This window comes from Ranitomeya variabilis, chromosome 4 (assembly GCF_051348905.1).
Source record: "Ranitomeya variabilis isolate aRanVar5 chromosome 4, aRanVar5.hap1, whole genome shotgun sequence".
NCBI lineage: Eukaryota > Metazoa > Chordata > Amphibia > Anura > Dendrobatidae > Ranitomeya > Ranitomeya variabilis.
Genome location: NC_135235.1, coordinates 238,920,546 through 238,939,472, shown reverse-complemented (window position 1 = coordinate 238,939,472; position 18,927 = coordinate 238,920,546). Strand labels below are relative to the sequence as shown.

The 18,927-nt window shown below is 51.1% G+C and overlaps 1 protein-coding gene across 2 annotated transcripts in view; it reads right to left on the bottom strand.

The window, feature by feature from the left end:
- The window catches only part of ARHGEF19 (Rho guanine nucleotide exchange factor 19), a 49,406-nt gene extending 31,563 nt beyond the window's left edge, over positions 1-17,843 (bottom strand). Inside the window, exon 1 of one of the 2 annotated variants that reach the window (XM_077260389.1) lies at positions 17,557-17,843. In XM_077260389.1, coding sequence (XP_077116504.1) covers positions 17,557-17,561 — 5 coding nt within the window. In that variant the 5' untranslated portion in view covers positions 17,562-17,843. Of the gene's footprint in view, positions 1-16,142; positions 16,312-17,556 lie in introns of those variants that run through there. The other variant, XM_077260388.1, reaches the window with a different exon arrangement.
- Positions 17,844-18,927: the final 1,084 nt, after the last annotated feature.

Here is an 18,927-nt window from a genome sequence, read left to right as displayed (position 1 = left end):
GGGGGGGGGGAAGGGAACCTGGAGAGTAAGGGGGGGGGGGGGGGAAAGAAACCTGGAAAGTAAGGGGGGGAAGGAACCCGGAGAGTAAGGGGGGGGGGGGAAGGAACCCGGAGAGTAAGGGGGGGAGGAACCCGGAGAGTAAGGGGGGGAAGGAACCCGGAGAGTAAGGGGGGAAGGAACCCGGAGAGTAAGGGGGGAAGGAACCCGGAGAGTAAGGGGGGGGGGGGGGAAGGAACCTGGAGAGTAAGGGGGGGGGGGGGGAAAGGAACCTGGAGAGTAAGGGGGGGGGGAAGGAACCCGGAGAGTAAGGGGGGGAAGGAACCCGGAGAGTAAGGGGGGGAAGGAACCCGGAGAGTAAGGGGGGGAAGGAGCCCGGAGAGTAAGGGGGGGAAGGAGCCCGGAGAGTAAGGGGGGGGGGGGAAGGAACCCGGAGAGTAAGGGGGGAAGGAACCCGGAGAGTAAGGGGGGAAGGAACCCGGAGAGTAAGGGGGGAAGGAACCTGGAGAGTAAGGGGGGGAGGAACCTGGAGAGTAAGGGAGGGAAGGAACCCGGAGAGTAAGGGGGAATGGACTGGGAATATTGAGGAGTCTCAGAAAGTTCATGGATTTGTCAATAAAAAGTATCAACTTCTGGAATGTTTATAATGGTCTGTCAGTAACCATAGAAACAGCGTAAACACTGAAGCTGCAAAATTTGTAAACAACCTTTGTGTCAGCCACACTACTTTTGGCCACAACTCTATTGTTCTGGGTCCGACTCACCATCCATCCCGCACCTGACACACCGTCCATCCTGCATCCCACACCCAGACTCACCGTCCATCCCACATCTGACACACCGTCCATCCTGCATCCCACACCCAGACTCACCGTCCATCCCACATCTGACACACCGTCCATCCTGCATCCCACACCCAGACACACCGTCCATCCTGCATCCCACACCCAGACTCACCGTCCATTCCGCATCCCACACCCAGACACCCCCTCCATCCTGCATCCCACACTCAGACTCACCGTCCATCCCACATCCGACACACCATCCATCCCACACTCCGCATCCATCCCGCATCAGACATCCAGACTCACCGTCCATCCCACATCCGACACACCATCCATCCCACACTCCGCGTCCATTCCGCAGCCGACATCCAGACTCACCGTCCATCCCGCATCCAACACCCAGACTCACCGTCCATCCCACATCCCACACTCCGCGTCCATCCCGCATCCGACACCCAGACTCACCGTCCATCCCACATCCGACACACCATCCATCCCACACTCCGCATCCATCCCGCATCAGACATCCAGACTCACCGTCCATCCCACATCCGACACACCATCCATCCCACACTCCGCGTCCATTCCGCAGCCGACATCCAGACTCACTGTCCATCCCGCATCCAACACCCAGACTCACCGTCCATCCCACATCCCACACTCCGCGTCCATCCCGCATCCGACACCCAGACTCACCGTCCATCCCACATCCCACACTCCGCGTCCATCCCGCATCCGACACCCAGACACACCGTCCATCCCGCATCCGACACCCAGACACACCATCCATCCCACATCCCACACCCAGACACACCATCCATCCCACATCCCACACCCAGACACACCATCCATCCCACATCCCACACCCAGACACACCATCCATCCCACATCCCACACCCAGACACACCGTCCATCCCACATCCCACACCAAGACACACCGTCCATCCCACATCCCACACCAAGACACATCTTCCTGCCTCCAGTATTCGGATACTCGGATACATTGTGCCACACCGTAGACCCGTCCTGTATAAATCTATAAAAATTTGCGCCTGAATAATATTCTTCTCCTGCAGACGTTTGGTAGGTTTCTGGCAGAAATTGTCTGTCACCCTCCACACAGGACACCGCTCATTATAGAGGCCATGCTGGAAGATCGTCGCCAATCTCCACACCTGTCGTATGGGGCTGAGGTTAAAGTGCAGGAAGTGAGGGCAGCACCTTCTCCAGGTCATGGTCCTTAACTAGACAGGATAATGTCATGTCGGAAAAAATTCAGAAATCCTGAAGCCCGAGGCTGCGCTGACTCACGGACTCTGCGAGCGTCAGCTTCTAGGATTGTAGCCACAGGGGACAAAAACAAGATTCCTCTCAGGATGTGGCAGGCTGAAGGTGCGTTCTCTGGCTTCCTACACCACAGGGGAGTCCTGGGATGGAATAATAATAATATTTATATAGCGCCAACATATTCCGCAGCGCTTTACAAATTCTAGAGGGAACTTGTACAGACAATAGACATTACAGCATAACAGAAATCACAGTTCAAAATATATACCAGGAGGAATGAGGGCCCTGCTCGCAAGCTTACAAACTATGAGGAAAAGAGGAGACACGAGAGGTGGATGGTAACAATTGCTTTAGTTATTTGGACCAGCCATAGTGTAAGGCTCGGGTGTTCATGTAAAGCTGCATGAACCAGTTAACTGCCTAAGTATGTAGCAGTACAGACACAGAGGCTATTAACTGCATAAAGTGTATGAGAACATGATACGAGGAACCCGATTATGGTTTTTTTTTCTTTTTTTTAAATGATAGGCCACACAGGGATCGTTCAGTAAATGCATTGAGGCAGTAGGCCAATCTGAACAAATGAGTTTTTAGGGCACGCTTAAAACTGTGGGGATTGTGGATTAATCGTATTAATCTAGGTAGTGCATTGCAAAGAATCGGCGCAGCACGTGTAAAGTCTTGGAGACGGGAGTGGGAGGTTCTGATTATTGAGGATGCTAACCTGAGGTCATTAGCGGAGCGGAGGGCACGGGTAGGGTGGTAGACTGAGACCAGAGAGGAGATGTAGGGTGGTGCTGAGCCATGGAGTGCTTTGTGGATGAGGGTAGTAGCTTTGTACTGGATTCTGGAGTGGATGGGTAGCCAGTGTAATGACTGGCACAGGGTAGAGGCATCGGTGTAACGGTTGGTGAGGAATATGATCCTGGCTGCAGCATTGAGGACAGATTGGAGCGGGGAGAGTTTGGTAAGAGGGAGGCCGATTAGTAGAGTTACAATAGTCCAGACGGGAATGAATAAGTGAAACAGTAAGGGTACTGTCACACACTGCAACTTTCCAACGATCACGACCAGCGATACGACCTGGCCGTGATCGTTGGAAAGTCGTTGTGTGGTCGCTGGGGAGCTGTCACACAGACAGCTCTCCAGCGACCAACGATGCCGAACGCCCCGGGTAACCAGGGTAAACATCGGGTTACTAAGCGCAGGGCCGCGCTTAGTAACCCGATGTTTACCCTGGTTACCATCGTAAAAGTAAAAAACAAACAAACCGTACATACTCATATTCAGGTGTCCGTCAGGTCCCTTGCAGTCTGCTTCCCGCTCTGACTGAGTGTCGCCGTAAAGTGAAAGCAGATCACAGCGGTGACGTCACCGCTGTGCTCTGCTCTTACATTCCGGCCGGCAGTCAGTCAGAGCGGGAAGCAGACGGCAAGGGACCTGACGGACACCTGAATGTGAGTATGTACGTTTTTGTTTTTTTTTACTTTTACGATGGTAACCAGGGTAAACATCGGGTTACTAACCCGATGTTTACCCTGGTTACAAGCGAACGCATCGTTGGATCGGTGTCACACACACCGATCCAACGATGACAGCGACGAAAGAAAGTTCCAAACGATCTGCTACGACGTACGATTCTCAGCAGGGTCCCTGATCGCTGCTGCGTGTCAGACACAGCGATATCGTATGGATATCGCTGGAACGTCATGGATCGTACCGTCGTAGCGACAAAAGTGCCACTGTGTGACAGTACCCTAAGAGTTTTTGCAGAGTCGAAAGTAAGAAAAGGGCGAATTCTAGAAATGTTTTTGAGATGCAGATAGGAAGAGCGAGCCAGTGATCGGATGTGGGGGGTGAATGAAAGCTCGGAATCAAGGATGACCCCAAGGCAGCGGGCATGTTGCTTTGGAGTAATGGTGGAACCGCACACGGAGATGGCAATGTCAGGCAAAGGTAGGTTAGTAGAGGGAGAGAACACGAGGAGTTCAGTTTTTGACAGGTTCAGTTTCAGATAGAGGGAGGACATGATGTTAGAGACAGCGGTAAGACAATCACTGGTGTTTTCTAAAAAGGTCGGCGTGATAACAGGAGAAGAGGTGTATAATTGGGTGTCGTCAGCATAGAGATGGTACTGGAAACCAAATCTCAGATTTGAGATTTGGCTCAAATCATCAGCCATCATCATAGAGATGATGGCTGTGTGCAGATGTAGTGGGGCGCAGGGTGGTGCCATGGTCCAGTGGCATGTCTTCACTGCTCTGGCCCGCTACAGGAAATGTACAGAGCCAAATTGCCCGAGGGCCCGGAGGACGGTCGCCAAATAATCACCAGTAGAAAAATGAGTAGATAGAAGGTGCAAAATTATCCCCTGTGGCCGGGACGGTAGAGCAAGACGGCAGAGCGGGGGACAGGGCAGAGCGAGACGGCAGAGCGGGGGACGGGGCAGAGCGAGACGGCAGAGCGGGGGACGGGGCAGAGCAAGACGGCAGAGCGGGGGACGGGGCAGAGCAAGACGGCAGAGCGGGGGACGGGGCAGAGCAAGACGGCAGAGCGGGGGACGGGGCAGAGCAAGACGGCAGAGCGGGGGACGGGGCAGAGCAAGACGGCAGAGCGGGGGACGGGGCAGAGCAAGACGGCAGAGCGGGGGACGGGGCAGAGCAAGACGGCAGAGCGGGGGACGGGGCAGAGCGAGGGAGGATAGAGCAAAGTGGCAGAGCGGGGGACGGGGCTGAACGGGGGACGGTAGAGTAAGAGAGCGGGGGGCAGGGCGGAGACTGTAGAGCAAAACGGCAGAGCAGGGAGGGTAGAGCAGGACGGCAGAGCGGGGGACGGTAGAGTAAGACAGCAGAGCGGGGACGGGGCAGAGCTGGGGACGGTAGAGCAAGACAGCAGAGCGGGGGACGGCAGGGCAGGACGGCAGAGCGGGGGACGGTATAGCAAGACGGCAGAGCGGGGGCGGTAGAGCAAGATGGCAGAGCGGGGGACGGGGCAAGGTGGGGGACAGTAGAGCAAGACAGCAGAGCGGGGGATGGGGCCGAGCGGGGGACGAGCAGAGCGCACTCACTGGAAGCTGCGCATGTAACAATGTGTTTTTAGGATCTCAGCCTCTAATCAAGTAAACAGAAGCACTATGTTGGGAACACGGAGCTCAATGGCGCCAGAACGAGGTCCAGCGAGACCCCTCCTGAGATATACAGTAGGTGGTCCAATATAAATATATGTAAAAAACACACAAATACATTCCTACCTAAAATAAGTCTAAACAATCCACAGGATAAAATGAGAGGATTCAAGGGCATAATGTATAGTGCAATCCCATTCTTAGTAAACACCATATAGAGTTAGAGATATTGTCCACATTCGGGAAAGTTGCTCCTAAACTTTGTAAAATACCTGAATTAACAACCTGTACCACCCTCCCCAGGTCCAGCACCGGCTCCCCGCTGTCTCAGTGTTATGGCTGTAGCCGGTGCTCCAGAATTGTACCAATATGTGTGAAAATTACTGGAACAAAGTGAACCTCATTGTGTTCGGGATCTCTAGTTCTGAGCTGCTTCCTTTTCCCTTCAGGCCCAATGCCTAAGGCTGCACTACTGAGACAGTCCTCAGCTGAGCCTTATTGTCATGTGAATTGGTGTGCATCATATCACCACCCGCATCCTCATCCTCCCCTCCCCGTGTCTACCAGGGCTGTGGAGCGGGTAAGGCAAACCACCAACATTTCCCTGACTTCCGACTCCATGACTCGGACCCCACAGCCCCGGTCACTACTGACCTGGACATAAACTGCAGCACAGATTCATCTCAACTAAAAGCCGAGATCAGGAACACAACAGACATTTATAGGACATTTCAGAACTTTCCCAAATTCTTATGGAAACAATTACAGCACATCCTGCATTGTACTACTGCCCCCAATGTGTTATATATGATAGGAGTCGGAGTAGCGCCATTTCATACCGTTCATACCATTTCCAACTCCACGGCCCTGCTGGCTACAGAACATAACTGAGCAGGCAGGTGAACCACGATCAAGGCTCAGTCTGCATTACACGTGTCATATTACACATGCGATATTACATGGGGGGATGGGGGTGTCTGTATTACACGTGCGATATTCCCCGGGGCAAAAAGGAGGAACGCAGCAGCACTCTAGAGACCAATACACATGCAAACACAAAATCTATCATAATTGCTGAGTAAACTGTATTAAAAAGTAAAAAAAAGATTGTGTGTTCGCATGTGTATTGGTCTCTACAGAGTGCTGCTGCATTCCTCCTTTTTGCAAGTTATGTATTCATTGAAGTAGGCACATGTTCATACTATATGGAGGTGCAGGTCAGGTTTTTACTCCTACGATATTATCCGGGGAGGGGATGTCTGTATTACACACGCGACATTACCGTGTGATATTATCCAGAGGGGGGTGTCTGTATTACACTTTTGATATTACTCATACGATATTACCGGGGGGGTTTAGGGTGGGTGTCTGTATTACACATGCAATACTATCCAGAGGGGGACCAGTGTTACACGTGCGATATTACACGGGGGACCAGTGTTACACGTGCGCTACTATACGGGCGACCAGTGTTACACGTGCGATATTACACGGGGGACCAGTGTTACACGTGCGATATTACACGGGGGACCAGTGTTACACGTGCGCTACTATACGGGCGACCAGTGTTACACGTGCGATATTACACGGGGGACCAGTGTTACACGTGCGATATTACACGGGGGACCAGTGTTACACATGCGATATTACACGGGGGACCAGTGTTACACGTGCGATATTACACGGGGGATATTACACTGGGGACCAGTGTTACACGTGTGATATCACACGGGGGACCAGTGTTACACGTGCGATATTACACGGGGGACCAGTGTCACACGTGCGATATTACACAGGGGACCAGTGTTACACGTGCGTTATTACACGGGGGACCAGTGTTACACGTGCGATATTACACAGGGGACCAGTGTTACAAGTGCGTTATTACACGGGGGACCAGTGTTACACGTGCGATATTACAGGTGTCGGGAGTTTCGTGTTCTTCTCATGTACACTGATCCCCAGCTTTGTGCGCAGTCATCCAAGTTGGTTCCTGACAGGACGTCTGTTGTGCGCAGATGTTGTCCCCTCTCCGCTGCGTCTCCCCCATTCTCACTGCTGCTGTATGAGACTCAGGAGGAAGTTTACGACAAATACGCAGCAGCCGTGTGCGAGGCGGTAATCGGGGCGACCCAGCGACGTGTTTATCAGCGGCTCACTCAGTCGTGGATAATGATTGTGACTATGGAGGAATTAGAGACTGCAGGTTCTGAGGTTTCATGCATCGCGGCCTGAGGACAAGATAAAAGTGCGGCCCCCGGCTTGTTATAGACTGAAGAATGTGTGGCCCCCACCCCGTGTCAGGTGACAAGACGCTCACCTGCACAGGACGAGAAGCATGGAGGACGTCCTGGGGACTGTGCTAACGGGCGTATCACACATGACGGGATTAGATACAGATCTCTGGAAATCTTTTATAGTTTTAAATTACTACTAATGATTTGTAATAATTTATTTTTATTTTTTTTTCTACCGAGTTTAAAGAGAAATACTGGTATCCAAGTTTGCAAAAAAACAGTATGATAACAATAGAATCTTGTTATATCACCTGTAGTCATGGTGCATGCAAGGAAGGGGGGGTACTGAAGTGCCTCGACGTGCGTTTCACCGCCTACCACCGCAGCTTCTACCCATACATATTACCACACACTTATGTCTCCAAAACTTACAGTCGGGAATGAGTGCACAAGCCTGAGCCACCAGGTACCCCAAATCATAGATGGTCGAGAAAACGTATCCAAACGTTGCAAATGAAAAGCATTGCCTTACAAGGAGGAGAAGTCCTTCAGAAAGGAGGAGACATTATGGCTCAAGAGAGCCAACCACTATCGAGAGAGGTCAGGAAAAATCATTTCTAGATTTATTAAAATTATGCAAAAGTGTTAGGCTGATGTAGAAAAATGCTGCAGACTATAGACTTTTCTACAATGGAAGTGATAACATCAAACTAATAAAATGCAAAGTGAACAAAAGAAAAATGTACGGCTCATCAATACAAGCAATAACCAGCATTTTTATATTGAGGTTGAAACACTCAGTCATTAACAGACACAAACAGCCATGTAGGAGGCATAAAAGTGGGAGAGGAACAGCCAAACTAAGGCTAGTTTCACACTAGCGTTTACCTGATCTGCGGCAGGCTGCGGACTTCCTCCGTGAAGCCCCGCCGCACCTCCGCCGCTAGCTCCGCCTACTTCTGCATGCGGCCTGTGTACCTATATTTAACATTAGGTACGCAGGTCGTGCCGCAGTATGCGGATGGTGCCGCATGCGTCGTTTTGACGATGCAGAAAAAAAAAAAAATGCTACATGGCTGCGTCTACGATGGTCGCCGCATCGTAAAAACGACGCATGCGGCACGACCTGCGTACCTAATGTTAAATATAGGTACACAGGCCGCATGCAGAAGTAGGCGGAGCTAGCGGCTGAGGTGCTGCGGGGGGCTTCACGGAGGAAGTCCGCAGCCCGCCGCAGATCAGGTAAACGCTAGTGTGAAACTAGCCTAACAAAAATGTGAAGGTGTGGAGGACGGAACAGAGGTGATAAGACTGAGCGCAGCAACAAGACACCAGGTAGTTATACTGCATCAGCGAGGTCTCTCCCAGGAAAGAGGTCACAGCTACTGGGCTGTTCAAGAAGAGAAACCAAGAAATGGGCAACGTTGAGACGCAGTGATCATTCAATAAAACTGCAGATAAAATGACATCATACATGTCTTCAAAATCGGAAGATCTTCAGCAGTGTCATCAGCACAGAACTATCAGCAACCGATTCATGAACTAAACATAATATGACACCATAAGGAGGCATCTGATCGTCCCCAGAATTATCCTGCAGCCGGACAACGACCTTCAACATCCAGCCAATATCAGTAAGAACGAGGAGTGATGGAGGGGATGATCCGGCCCCGGAGCCCTGATCTCACATCAGCCCGTCTGTCTGGGATCACATGAAGGATCTGCACAAGAATCACACACAGAAGATCTGGGGTCAGGTCTCCAAGATGTTTGGAACAACCTCCTGCCAAGATCCTCCATAATGTGTACAAGTGATGAGAAGAAGTGATGGAGGCGACGGGCGGTCACCAGATACTGATGATGGAGGCGGTCACCACCTACTGATGATGTAGGCGACGGGCAGTCACCAGCTACTGATGATGGAGGCAACGGGCAGTCACCAGCTACTGATGATGGAGGCGACGGGCGGTCACCAGATACTGATGATGGAGGCGGTCACCAGATACTGATGATGGAGGCGGTCACCAGATACTGATGATGGAGGCGGTCACCAGGTACTGATGATGGAGATGACGGGCAATAACCAGATACTGATGATGGAGGCGGTCACCAGGTACTGATGATGGAGATGACGGGCAATCACCAACTACTGATGATGGAGGCGGTCACCAGATACTGATGATGGAGGTGACGGGCAATCACCAGATACTGATGATGGAGGCGGTCACCAGCTACTGATGATGGAGGCGACGGGCGATCACCAGATACTGATGAAAAAAAGTCTTCAGACCCAGTGAACTTTTGTACATTTCTCTCATTACATCCACAAACTTACAGTTGAAGCCAGAAGTTTCCATCCACTATATAAAAAGACACACATGCTCGTTCACTGGCGATGGCACCAAATACTAATGAAATAGATGGAAACTTTTAACTTTGCAGTAAGTAATAAAAATGCCTTAAAACATTCTCTCTCTCTCTCTCTCTCATTATTCTGGCATTTGGCAAATATTAATAATTATGGTAATCCTAACTGACCTAAAATGGGAAAGGTTATTCTGATTTCATGTCAGATATTGAGGAAAACCTGCAGATGTGTCTTTATATATAGTGGATGGAAACTTCTGGTTTCACCTGTATAATGTTTATTGGGATTTTCTGTGACACAAACACAAAGTAACAAATATTTGTGACTTGTAAGGAAATAATAGGAGGTTACTTTTTCTGGGACCCGCTTTCACTGTAATTAATGCTGCAGTCCTTTGGGGTCTGTCTCTTGCACATCTAGAGGTGACATTTTTGTCCCTTTTTTGCACCCTCGCTCCGTGAGATTGGATGGAGACGTCTGTGATCAGTAATTTTCACGTCTTGTCACAGATTCTCTGGGATTTGGGTCTGGACGGTGACTGCGCTGTTCACACGCAGGAATATGCTCTGATCTACACCTTCCATCAAAGCTCGCCAGGATGTTGAGGGTCGTTGTCTTGCTGGAAGGTGAATCTATGCCTCAGTCTCAAGTCTTGTGTAGTCTCCAACACATTTTTCTCCAGGATTACCCTGTATTCAGCTTCATCCATCTTCCCATCACCTTGGACCAGTTTCCCTGCCCCTGCTGAAGATAAGCCTCCCCACAGCAGGATGCTGTAACGGGGATGGAGTTTTCAGAGTGATAGGCAACTTTAGTTTTCCGCCACACATTGCCCAAAAAGTACTCCTGTGGTCTTATCTGACCAGAGCCCCTTCTTCCACACCCTCACTGTGTACCCTACATGGGATTTCTCATGGCTGCTTCTTGCCATTCCTGGCTTCTTCACTTTCTCTCTGCTGACATTCCCACCATCATCATGGGTGACTTCAACATCCCCACTTATACCCTTCAGTCAGCAGCCTCCAAACTTCTGTCCCTTACTTCATCTTTTGGACTTACTCAGTGGTCCTCCGCAGCCACCCACACACTAGACCTGGTCTTCACCCATCTCTGCTCTCTAACTTCACAACCTCCCCTCTCCCTCTATCCGACCACCATTTGCTCACCTTCTCATCCCTGTCCTCTTCACCGGTCACCCATGTCCAGCAACATGTGCACCCCCACAGAAACCTTGCACACCTAAATGCCCACACACTCTTACTCTATCCTACCACTGGCATCCATATCCTCTCTCCACAACACAGACACTGCCACTGCTTTCTACAATGCCACTCTCGCATCAGCTATTGACGCGGTCGTCCCTCTAGTTCATGACAGGGTGCGACATATCAATAGACAACCCTGGCACAATAACACCACTAAAAAGCTCTGGCAAGTGTCCAGGGTTGCAGAACGGCGTTGGAAGAAAACACATTCGCAAGACAACTTCATTGCATTCAAACAGGCAACAGTCGCTTTCAAATCTGCTCTCACCTCGGCTAACCAGGCGACTTCACAACCCTCGTGTCTTCCTTATCCCACAACCCCAAACATTTATTCAAAACCTTTAACTCCCTCCTCCGCCCCCCACAACTTCCCTCATTTCTGCTGAGGACTTTGCCACACACTTCAAAAATAAGATCGACCAAACGAGGCAAATCATCATTGTTCAACCTCCGCAGCCCCTTTGTATACCAGACCAACGCCCAAACCCCATAACCTCCCTCTCCAAGATCACTGAAGGGGAGCTTAATTGTCTCCTCTCCAAATCACACCTCACCACCTTTGCACTCAACCCCATCCCACCTCCTCCCCAACCTCACCACCACACTTATCCCATCCCTAACCCATCTCTTCAACCTATCACTAGCTTCTGGCACCTTCCCTTCTGCTTTCAAACATGTCACAATCACGCCTATCCTTAAAAAGCCAACCCTCGATCCAACTGCTATGTCCAAGCTATCGCCCAATATCGCTGCTCCCATTCGCTTCCAAACTCCTGGAGCAGCACGTCCACGCTGAACTTTCCTCCCACCTCTCGTCTAACTTGCTCTTTGACAATCTACAATCTGGTTTCCGCCCCCATCACTCAACTGAGACAGCCCTGACCAAAATTACTAACGACCTACTTACAGTCAAAGCTAACGGACAATACTCTGTACTTCTCCTTCTAGACCTGTCCTCTGCTTTCGACACAGTTGACCACTGCCTCCTACTACAAATCCTCTCCTCCTTTGGCATCAAAGACCTCGCCCTATCCTGGATCTCCTCATACCTTTCCAACCGCACATTCAGCGTCTCCCACTCCCACACTACCTCCTCATCCCACCCTCTCTCTGTTGGAGTCCCCCAAGGCTCTGTTCTAGGACCCCTACTCTTCTCAATCTATACACTTGGCCTGGGACAACTCAAAGTCCCATGGATTACAGTACCACCTCTATGCTGATGACACGCAGATCTACCTCTCTGGCCAAGACGTCAACGCTCTGCTGTCCAGAATCCCAGAGTGTCTCTCAGCCATATCCTCCTCCTTCTCCTCTCGCTTCCTCAAACTCAATGTAGACATATCAGATCTACCTTACCCGACCTATCTATCGCAAATAACAACATCACACTTTCCCCCGTACCAGAAGTCCGCTGCCTCGGAGTAACCTTTGACTCTGCCCTGTCCTTCAAACCGCACATCCAAGCTCTTTCCGCCTCCAGCGCCAAAATATCTCCAGAATCCGTCCTTTCCTCAACCGTCAATCTACTAAAATACTTGTGCATGCCCTCATCATCTCCCGCCTTGACTACTGCAACATCCTCCTCTGTGGCCTCCCTGCTAACACCCTTGCACTTCTCCAGTCCATCCTTCACTCTGCTGCCCGACTAATTCATCTCTCTCCTCACTACTCCTCCGCTTCCCCTTCTGCAAATCTCTTCACTGGCTCCCATTCCCTCAGCGTATCCAGTTCACATTACTAATACTGACCTACAAAGCCATCCATAACCTGTCTCCTCCATATATCTCTGACCTAATCTCCCGATATCTTCCCTCACGTAATCTCCGGTCCTCCCAAGACCTCCTTCTCTCCTCCACACTTATCCGCTCCTCACCCGACCGCCTCCAAGACTTCTCCCGAATATCCCCATCCTCTGGAATTCTTTGCCCCAACACGTCCGACTATCAACCACATTCGGATCCTTCAGACGGAACCTGAAAACCTGAAAACCCACCTCTTCAGGAAAGCCTACAGCCTGCACTGACCCCCCGCTGCCTCCTCACCACTACCGGAGCTACTACAACCTATTGTCTCTTCCCCACCATCCTGTAGAATGTAAGCCCGCAAGGGCAGGGTCCTCGCCCCTCTGTACCAGTCTGTCATTGTTAGTTTACTGTAAGTGATATCTGTAATTTGTATATAACCCCTTCTCATGTACAGCACCATGGAATCAATGATGCTATAGAAATATTATTATTATTATTATTATTATTATTATTATTATTAATAATAATAGCCAAGTTCACATGTTCAGTATTTTATATTAGTATTTGTAATCCAAAACCAGGAATGGACAAAAAAAGAAAAAAAAAGAAAAGAAAGGAGGACGACTAGAGGGGGGTAATTACTTCACGTGATCTAAACTCTTAAAGGGCCACTGTCACCCCCCCCAGCCATTATAAACTAAAAGAGCCACCTTGTGCAGCAGTAATGCTGCAGTCTAACAAGGTGGCTCTTTTAGTTTTTGATTCATTTATTACCTCAAAAAAAGCGTTTTAAAAATTGGCCACACATACCAGATATTATACCTGGAGGCGGTCCGAAGCGTCCTGTATGAAGCTCCCAACTGCCGTCACTCTTCTCTTCAGGGGCGATGGTACCCGCCCCCTGAGCGCTGTTATCGTCTGAAATCCGGCGCCTGCGCTGTGCGTGCCTGCCTGGGGCCTGCGCAGTGTTCATTGTCAGTGCGGCCACCCTGTTACTGAATCCCCGCCCCGCACTGTGTTATTCATTATGCACAGTGCGGGGCTGGGGTTCCTGGGCATGCGCACTGCGCTGTTTAGACGCTCCCCAGCTCCGACGCTCCCCCGCCTTCCCAGGAACCCCAGCCCCGCACTGTGCATAATGAATAACAGTGCGGGGCGGGGGATTCAGCAACAGTGTGGCCGCACTGACAATGAACACTGCGCAGGCCCCAGGCAGGCACGCACAGCGCAGGCGCCGGATTTCAGAAGATAACAGCGCTCAGGGGGCGGATACCATCGCCCCTGAAGAGAAGAGTGACGGCAGTTGGGAGCTTCATACAGGACGCTTCGGACCGCCTCCAGGTATAATATCTGGTATGTGTGGCCAATTTTTAAAACGCTTTTTTGAGGTAATAAATGAATCAAAAACTAAAAGAGCCACCTTGTTAGACTGCAGCATTACTGCTGCACAAGGTGGCTCTTTTAGTTTATAACGGCTGGGGGGGGGGGGGGGGTGACAGTGGCCCTTTAATACATCCTAGAACTGTGTTTGCCTGTTTTGCTTCTGCCTCACACTGTTGACTCCTCTGCAGTCTGTGATCTACTAGTATACCCAAGTCTTTTTCACACATGCTGTTGCTTAGTTCTTTTCCTCCCACTCTATAGATGTAATTTTCATTTTTCTTGCCCAGATGTAGAATCTTGCATTTCTTCCTATTAAATATCATTCTATCATACCTTTCTTCTGATTTTAAACTAGGAGTGGAACAAGTACTGATGTAAAATACAGACCAAATACTGAATATGTGAGGGTGACTTAATAGTCGTCTTGTGGACAGATTCTCCCCCCTGAGCTGTGGATCTGTGGCTCCTCCAGTGACCATGGGCCTCTCGGCTGCTTCTCTAATTAGTGCTCTCCTGGCTTGGGAGGTCAGGTTAGGAGGACGGCCATGTCTTGGGAGGTCAGGTTAGGAGGACGGCCATGTCTTGGGAGGTCAGGTTAGGAGGACGGCCATGTCTTGGGAGGTCAGGTTAGGAGGACGGCCATGTCTTGGGAGGTCAGGTTAGGAGGACGGCCATGTCTTGGGAGGTCAGGTTAGGAGGACGGCCAGGTCTTGGGAGGTCAGGTTAGGAGGACGGCCAGGTCTTGGGAGGTCAGGTTAGGAGGACGGCCAGGTCTTGGGAGGTCAGGTTAGGTGGATGGCCATGTCTTGGGAGGTTTGCAGTTGTGCCGTACTCCTTCCATTTTTGGATTAGGAGTTAAACAGTGCTCTGTGAGATGTTCAGAGCTTGGGCTATTTTTTTTTATAACAACCCTGCTTTCCTCTCCTGTACAACTTTATCTCTGACCTGTCTGATGGGCTCATTGATCCCTAATGTTCTCACACAAACCTCTGAGGCCTTCACAGAACAGCTGTAGTTATACTGAAGAAATCACACCCAGGTGGATGTAATGTACAGATTATGTGACTTCTGGGGGCGATTGGTCATTCAGGATTTTATTTAGGGACATCAGACTCCTGGGGGCTGAATACTAATGCACCTCACAATTGTCAGATTTATATTTTTACAATAATTAGTACACCCCTGCATCATTTCCTTTACTCATCACTATTTCTTGTTACTTTGTATTGGTCTCACAGAAAATCCCAATAAAATATAGCTAAGTTTGTGGTGTAACGTGAAAAAGCTCAAGGGATATGAAGACTTTTTCAAGGCGCTGTAGATTTTTCTTTATCCACTTTGCATTTTGTTGACTGATAAAAATAAACTATTAACCCTTCTATTGTAGATGGTTTCTTCCTCAGCAGCATTTTTCTACAACTTCAGCATAGTACTATATATCTGTGCACTCAATCATCATACATCAACGGTAAAAACATCAAAAATTAGAGGGAGAGCATAGAGAGGTCATTCCTGGAGGCCGGGGTACATCTACGGGTGCAGATGCAGCTCCCTGCGCCACCGGCTCCCTGCACCACTGGCATTTTATTCTGCGGCCTGATGACATTACTAGAGAGCGCCTGCTGCACCCAGTATTCTCCCAAAGGTACGGAAGATAGATAACATGAATATATGTTGCACAAAGCAACCAATCAGATCTGACTCCATTCTCTACGGTTTTGTGGAGGGATGAGAGCCGGTCAGGTTGGATGCTGCAGCCCACACCTCCGCTCCCGCACCTCCGCTCTGTGTCTGGCTTTGGCACCATGTCGTTAGGACGGTCGGCCCATATGACGTCTTGTAGGTGAACGCTATTTTATAGCTCAAATTCCCCAACCCCGGCTAGATATTTGTGACATCACTGCTGACATATTTTGGCCATCGCACGGCTTGTGAGCCCTGGACCCCTTACCTCCCAATAACTAATCCCATGACAGGTGCCGGAGACTGCGGAGACTTGGGGGTAGAGGCTGCAGCCCGTCACCTGCAGATAATGAATGGATCCGAGAGTAACACGAACGTCGCATTCCCTGCATTCACTGACAGCCGGCAGAGGTCTTGTGGATAGTCCCTGCATTGACTGACAGCCGGCAGAGGTCTTGTGGATAGTCCCTGCATTGACTGACAGCCGGCAGAGGTCTTGTGGATAGTCCCTGCATTGACTGACAGCCGGCAGAGGTCTTGTGGATAGTCCCTGCATTGACTGACAGCCGGCAGAGGTCTTGTGGATAGTCCCTGCATTCACTGACAGCCGGCAGAGGTCTTGTGGATAGTCCCTGCATTCACTGACAGCCGGCAGAGGTCTTGTGGATAGTCCCTGCATTCACTGACAGCCGGCAGAGGTCTTGTGGATAGTCCCTGCATTCACTGACAGCCGGCAGAGGTCTTGTGGATAGTCCCTGCATTCACTGACAGCCGGCAGAGGTCTTGTGGATAGTCCCTGCATTCACTGACAGCCGGCAGAGGTCTTGTGGATAGTCCCTGCATTCACTGACAGCCGGCAGAGGTCTTGTGGATAGTCCCTGCATTCACTGACAGCCGGCAGAGGTCTTGTGGATAGTCCCTGCATTCACTGACAGCCGGCAGAGGTCTTGTGGATAGTCCCTGCATTCACTGACAGCCGGCAGAGGTCTTGTGGATAGTCCCTGCATTCACTGACAGCCGGCAGAGGTCTTGTGGATAGTCCCTGCATTCACTGACAGCCGGCAGAGGTCTTGTGGATAGTCCCTGCATTCACTGACAGCCGGCAGAGGTCTTGTGGATAGTCCCTGCATTCATTGATATGGATAGTCCCTGCATTCACTGACAGCCAGCAGTTGTCTTATGGATATTCCCTGACAGCCAGCAGAGGTCTTATGGATAGTCCCTGCATTCACTGACAGCCAGCAGTTGTCTTATGGATATTCCCTGACAGCCAGCAGAGGTCTTATGGATAGTCCCTGCATTCTCTGACAGCCAGTAGAGATCTTATGGATAGTCCCTGCATTCACTGACAGCCAGCAGAGGTCTTGTGCAGAGGAGGTGTAAGTCTTCCTCATCCACAGCAGTCAGTCACCGGCACACTGGCTCCAGCCCCCACCCCGGCTCTCACAGGGCCAGCCCCAGTGTAGCCCCCCAGTCCCGGGAGCAGCGACCCCTCTGCATTGTCCCAGCAGAGAAACAAAGGGAGAGGGTACAGTGACCAGTCTGCAGCGCTGCCCCCCATCCTCAGCCCCCCGCCCCACTAACTCCAGGCCCCTCCGACTACTTGCTGGAAGTTTGCGATCAACAAGTGTCGGCTGCAGGGAGTCCCCGCACACAGAGAGTCACTCATGGGGCCACAGTACCTCATTGTGCGGCTCCTCCTTCCTGGGGGTCTTCAGACGACACATGGCAGAGGGGCTGCAGGTCCCGGGGTGGCCTCACTGGCCTGGGGTCTCGTCCTCTCCAGCAGGTGCTCTGCGGCCTCTGGCATCCCCTCCCGGGGGCGGTGTGGCTCGGCGGCGGCCTGCTGCATCTCCCGGGCCGCGGCTTAGGGCATCCTCCGCACCTGCCGCTCATCGGGGCCCGGGCTGCACTGAGTGCAGGGGGAGGAGACGGCCGGCTAGTGCTGTGCAGACACGTCCAGCCCCCTCCTCCTGCGCCCAGTCCCCCAGACAAGTCTCTGCCGCTCACAGGCGAAGAACTGGTTTGGCAGCTCCACAATAACAGGGGGATTCTGGAGGAAGAGGAGCCGTGCCAGGCCGGGAGGAGGGGGCTCAGCTCCGGCCAGCAGTGGGTTAAGGGGGCTCAGCTGCCAGCAAACTCCACAAACAGGCTGAAACTTTCTTTTTCAATGCAAACAAAAGGCTGAAAGCAAAAAATGCAACTCAAATCTCCCACCCCCAACTCAGCCCCCAATCCCCAAGTCAGACCCCCCCCTTCCCCAAGTCAGTCCCCCATACCAAACTCTGCCCCCCCCAGCCCCAAGTCAGTCATCCATCCCCAACTCAGCCCCCCATCCCCAAGTCAGACCCCCCCATCCCCAACTCATCCCCCCATCCCCAAGTCAGTCCCCCCATCCCCAAGTCAGTCCCCCCATCTCCAACTCAGCCCCCCCATCCCCAACTCAATCCCCCATCCCCAAGTCAGATCCCCATCCTCAAGTCAGACCCTCTATCCCCAACTAAGTCCCCCATCCCCAAGTCAGCCGCCGATTATAGGGAAAGTCCCATAAAGACAATTAACGGCTATTGTCAGCTCTTTACTACAGTTTCAACATAATACACAGGGTTTTCATATTTTTTTCTTTTCTGTGCAGCTCTCAGCACCACAACTAATCCCTGCTACTGAGCGAAGGGGGCTACTGAGCAGTCACATGACTCATCTCTGTTATCTGCCTACAAAATCCTTTCCATTTACTCAATAGGTCATGGACTTCCTTCTGCTCCACATCACCACCAGTCTCCTTCCCCTTCTGGCAGCTGTAAATATACAGTATATAAAATTTACTGGTGGGACAGCCAGACTAGAGAATGGTAAAGTGTTACACTTTAATAGCGTGATCCTGAGTTACATCCTGTATTATACTCCAGAGCTGCACTCACTATTCTGCTGGTGCAGTCACTGTGTGCATACATTACATTACTGATACTGAGTTACATCTGCAGCGCCCCAGAGTCCAGGTCGTTGCAGTAATGTCATTCTTCCACCAGGGGGAGTGATATTACGTCTGAAGG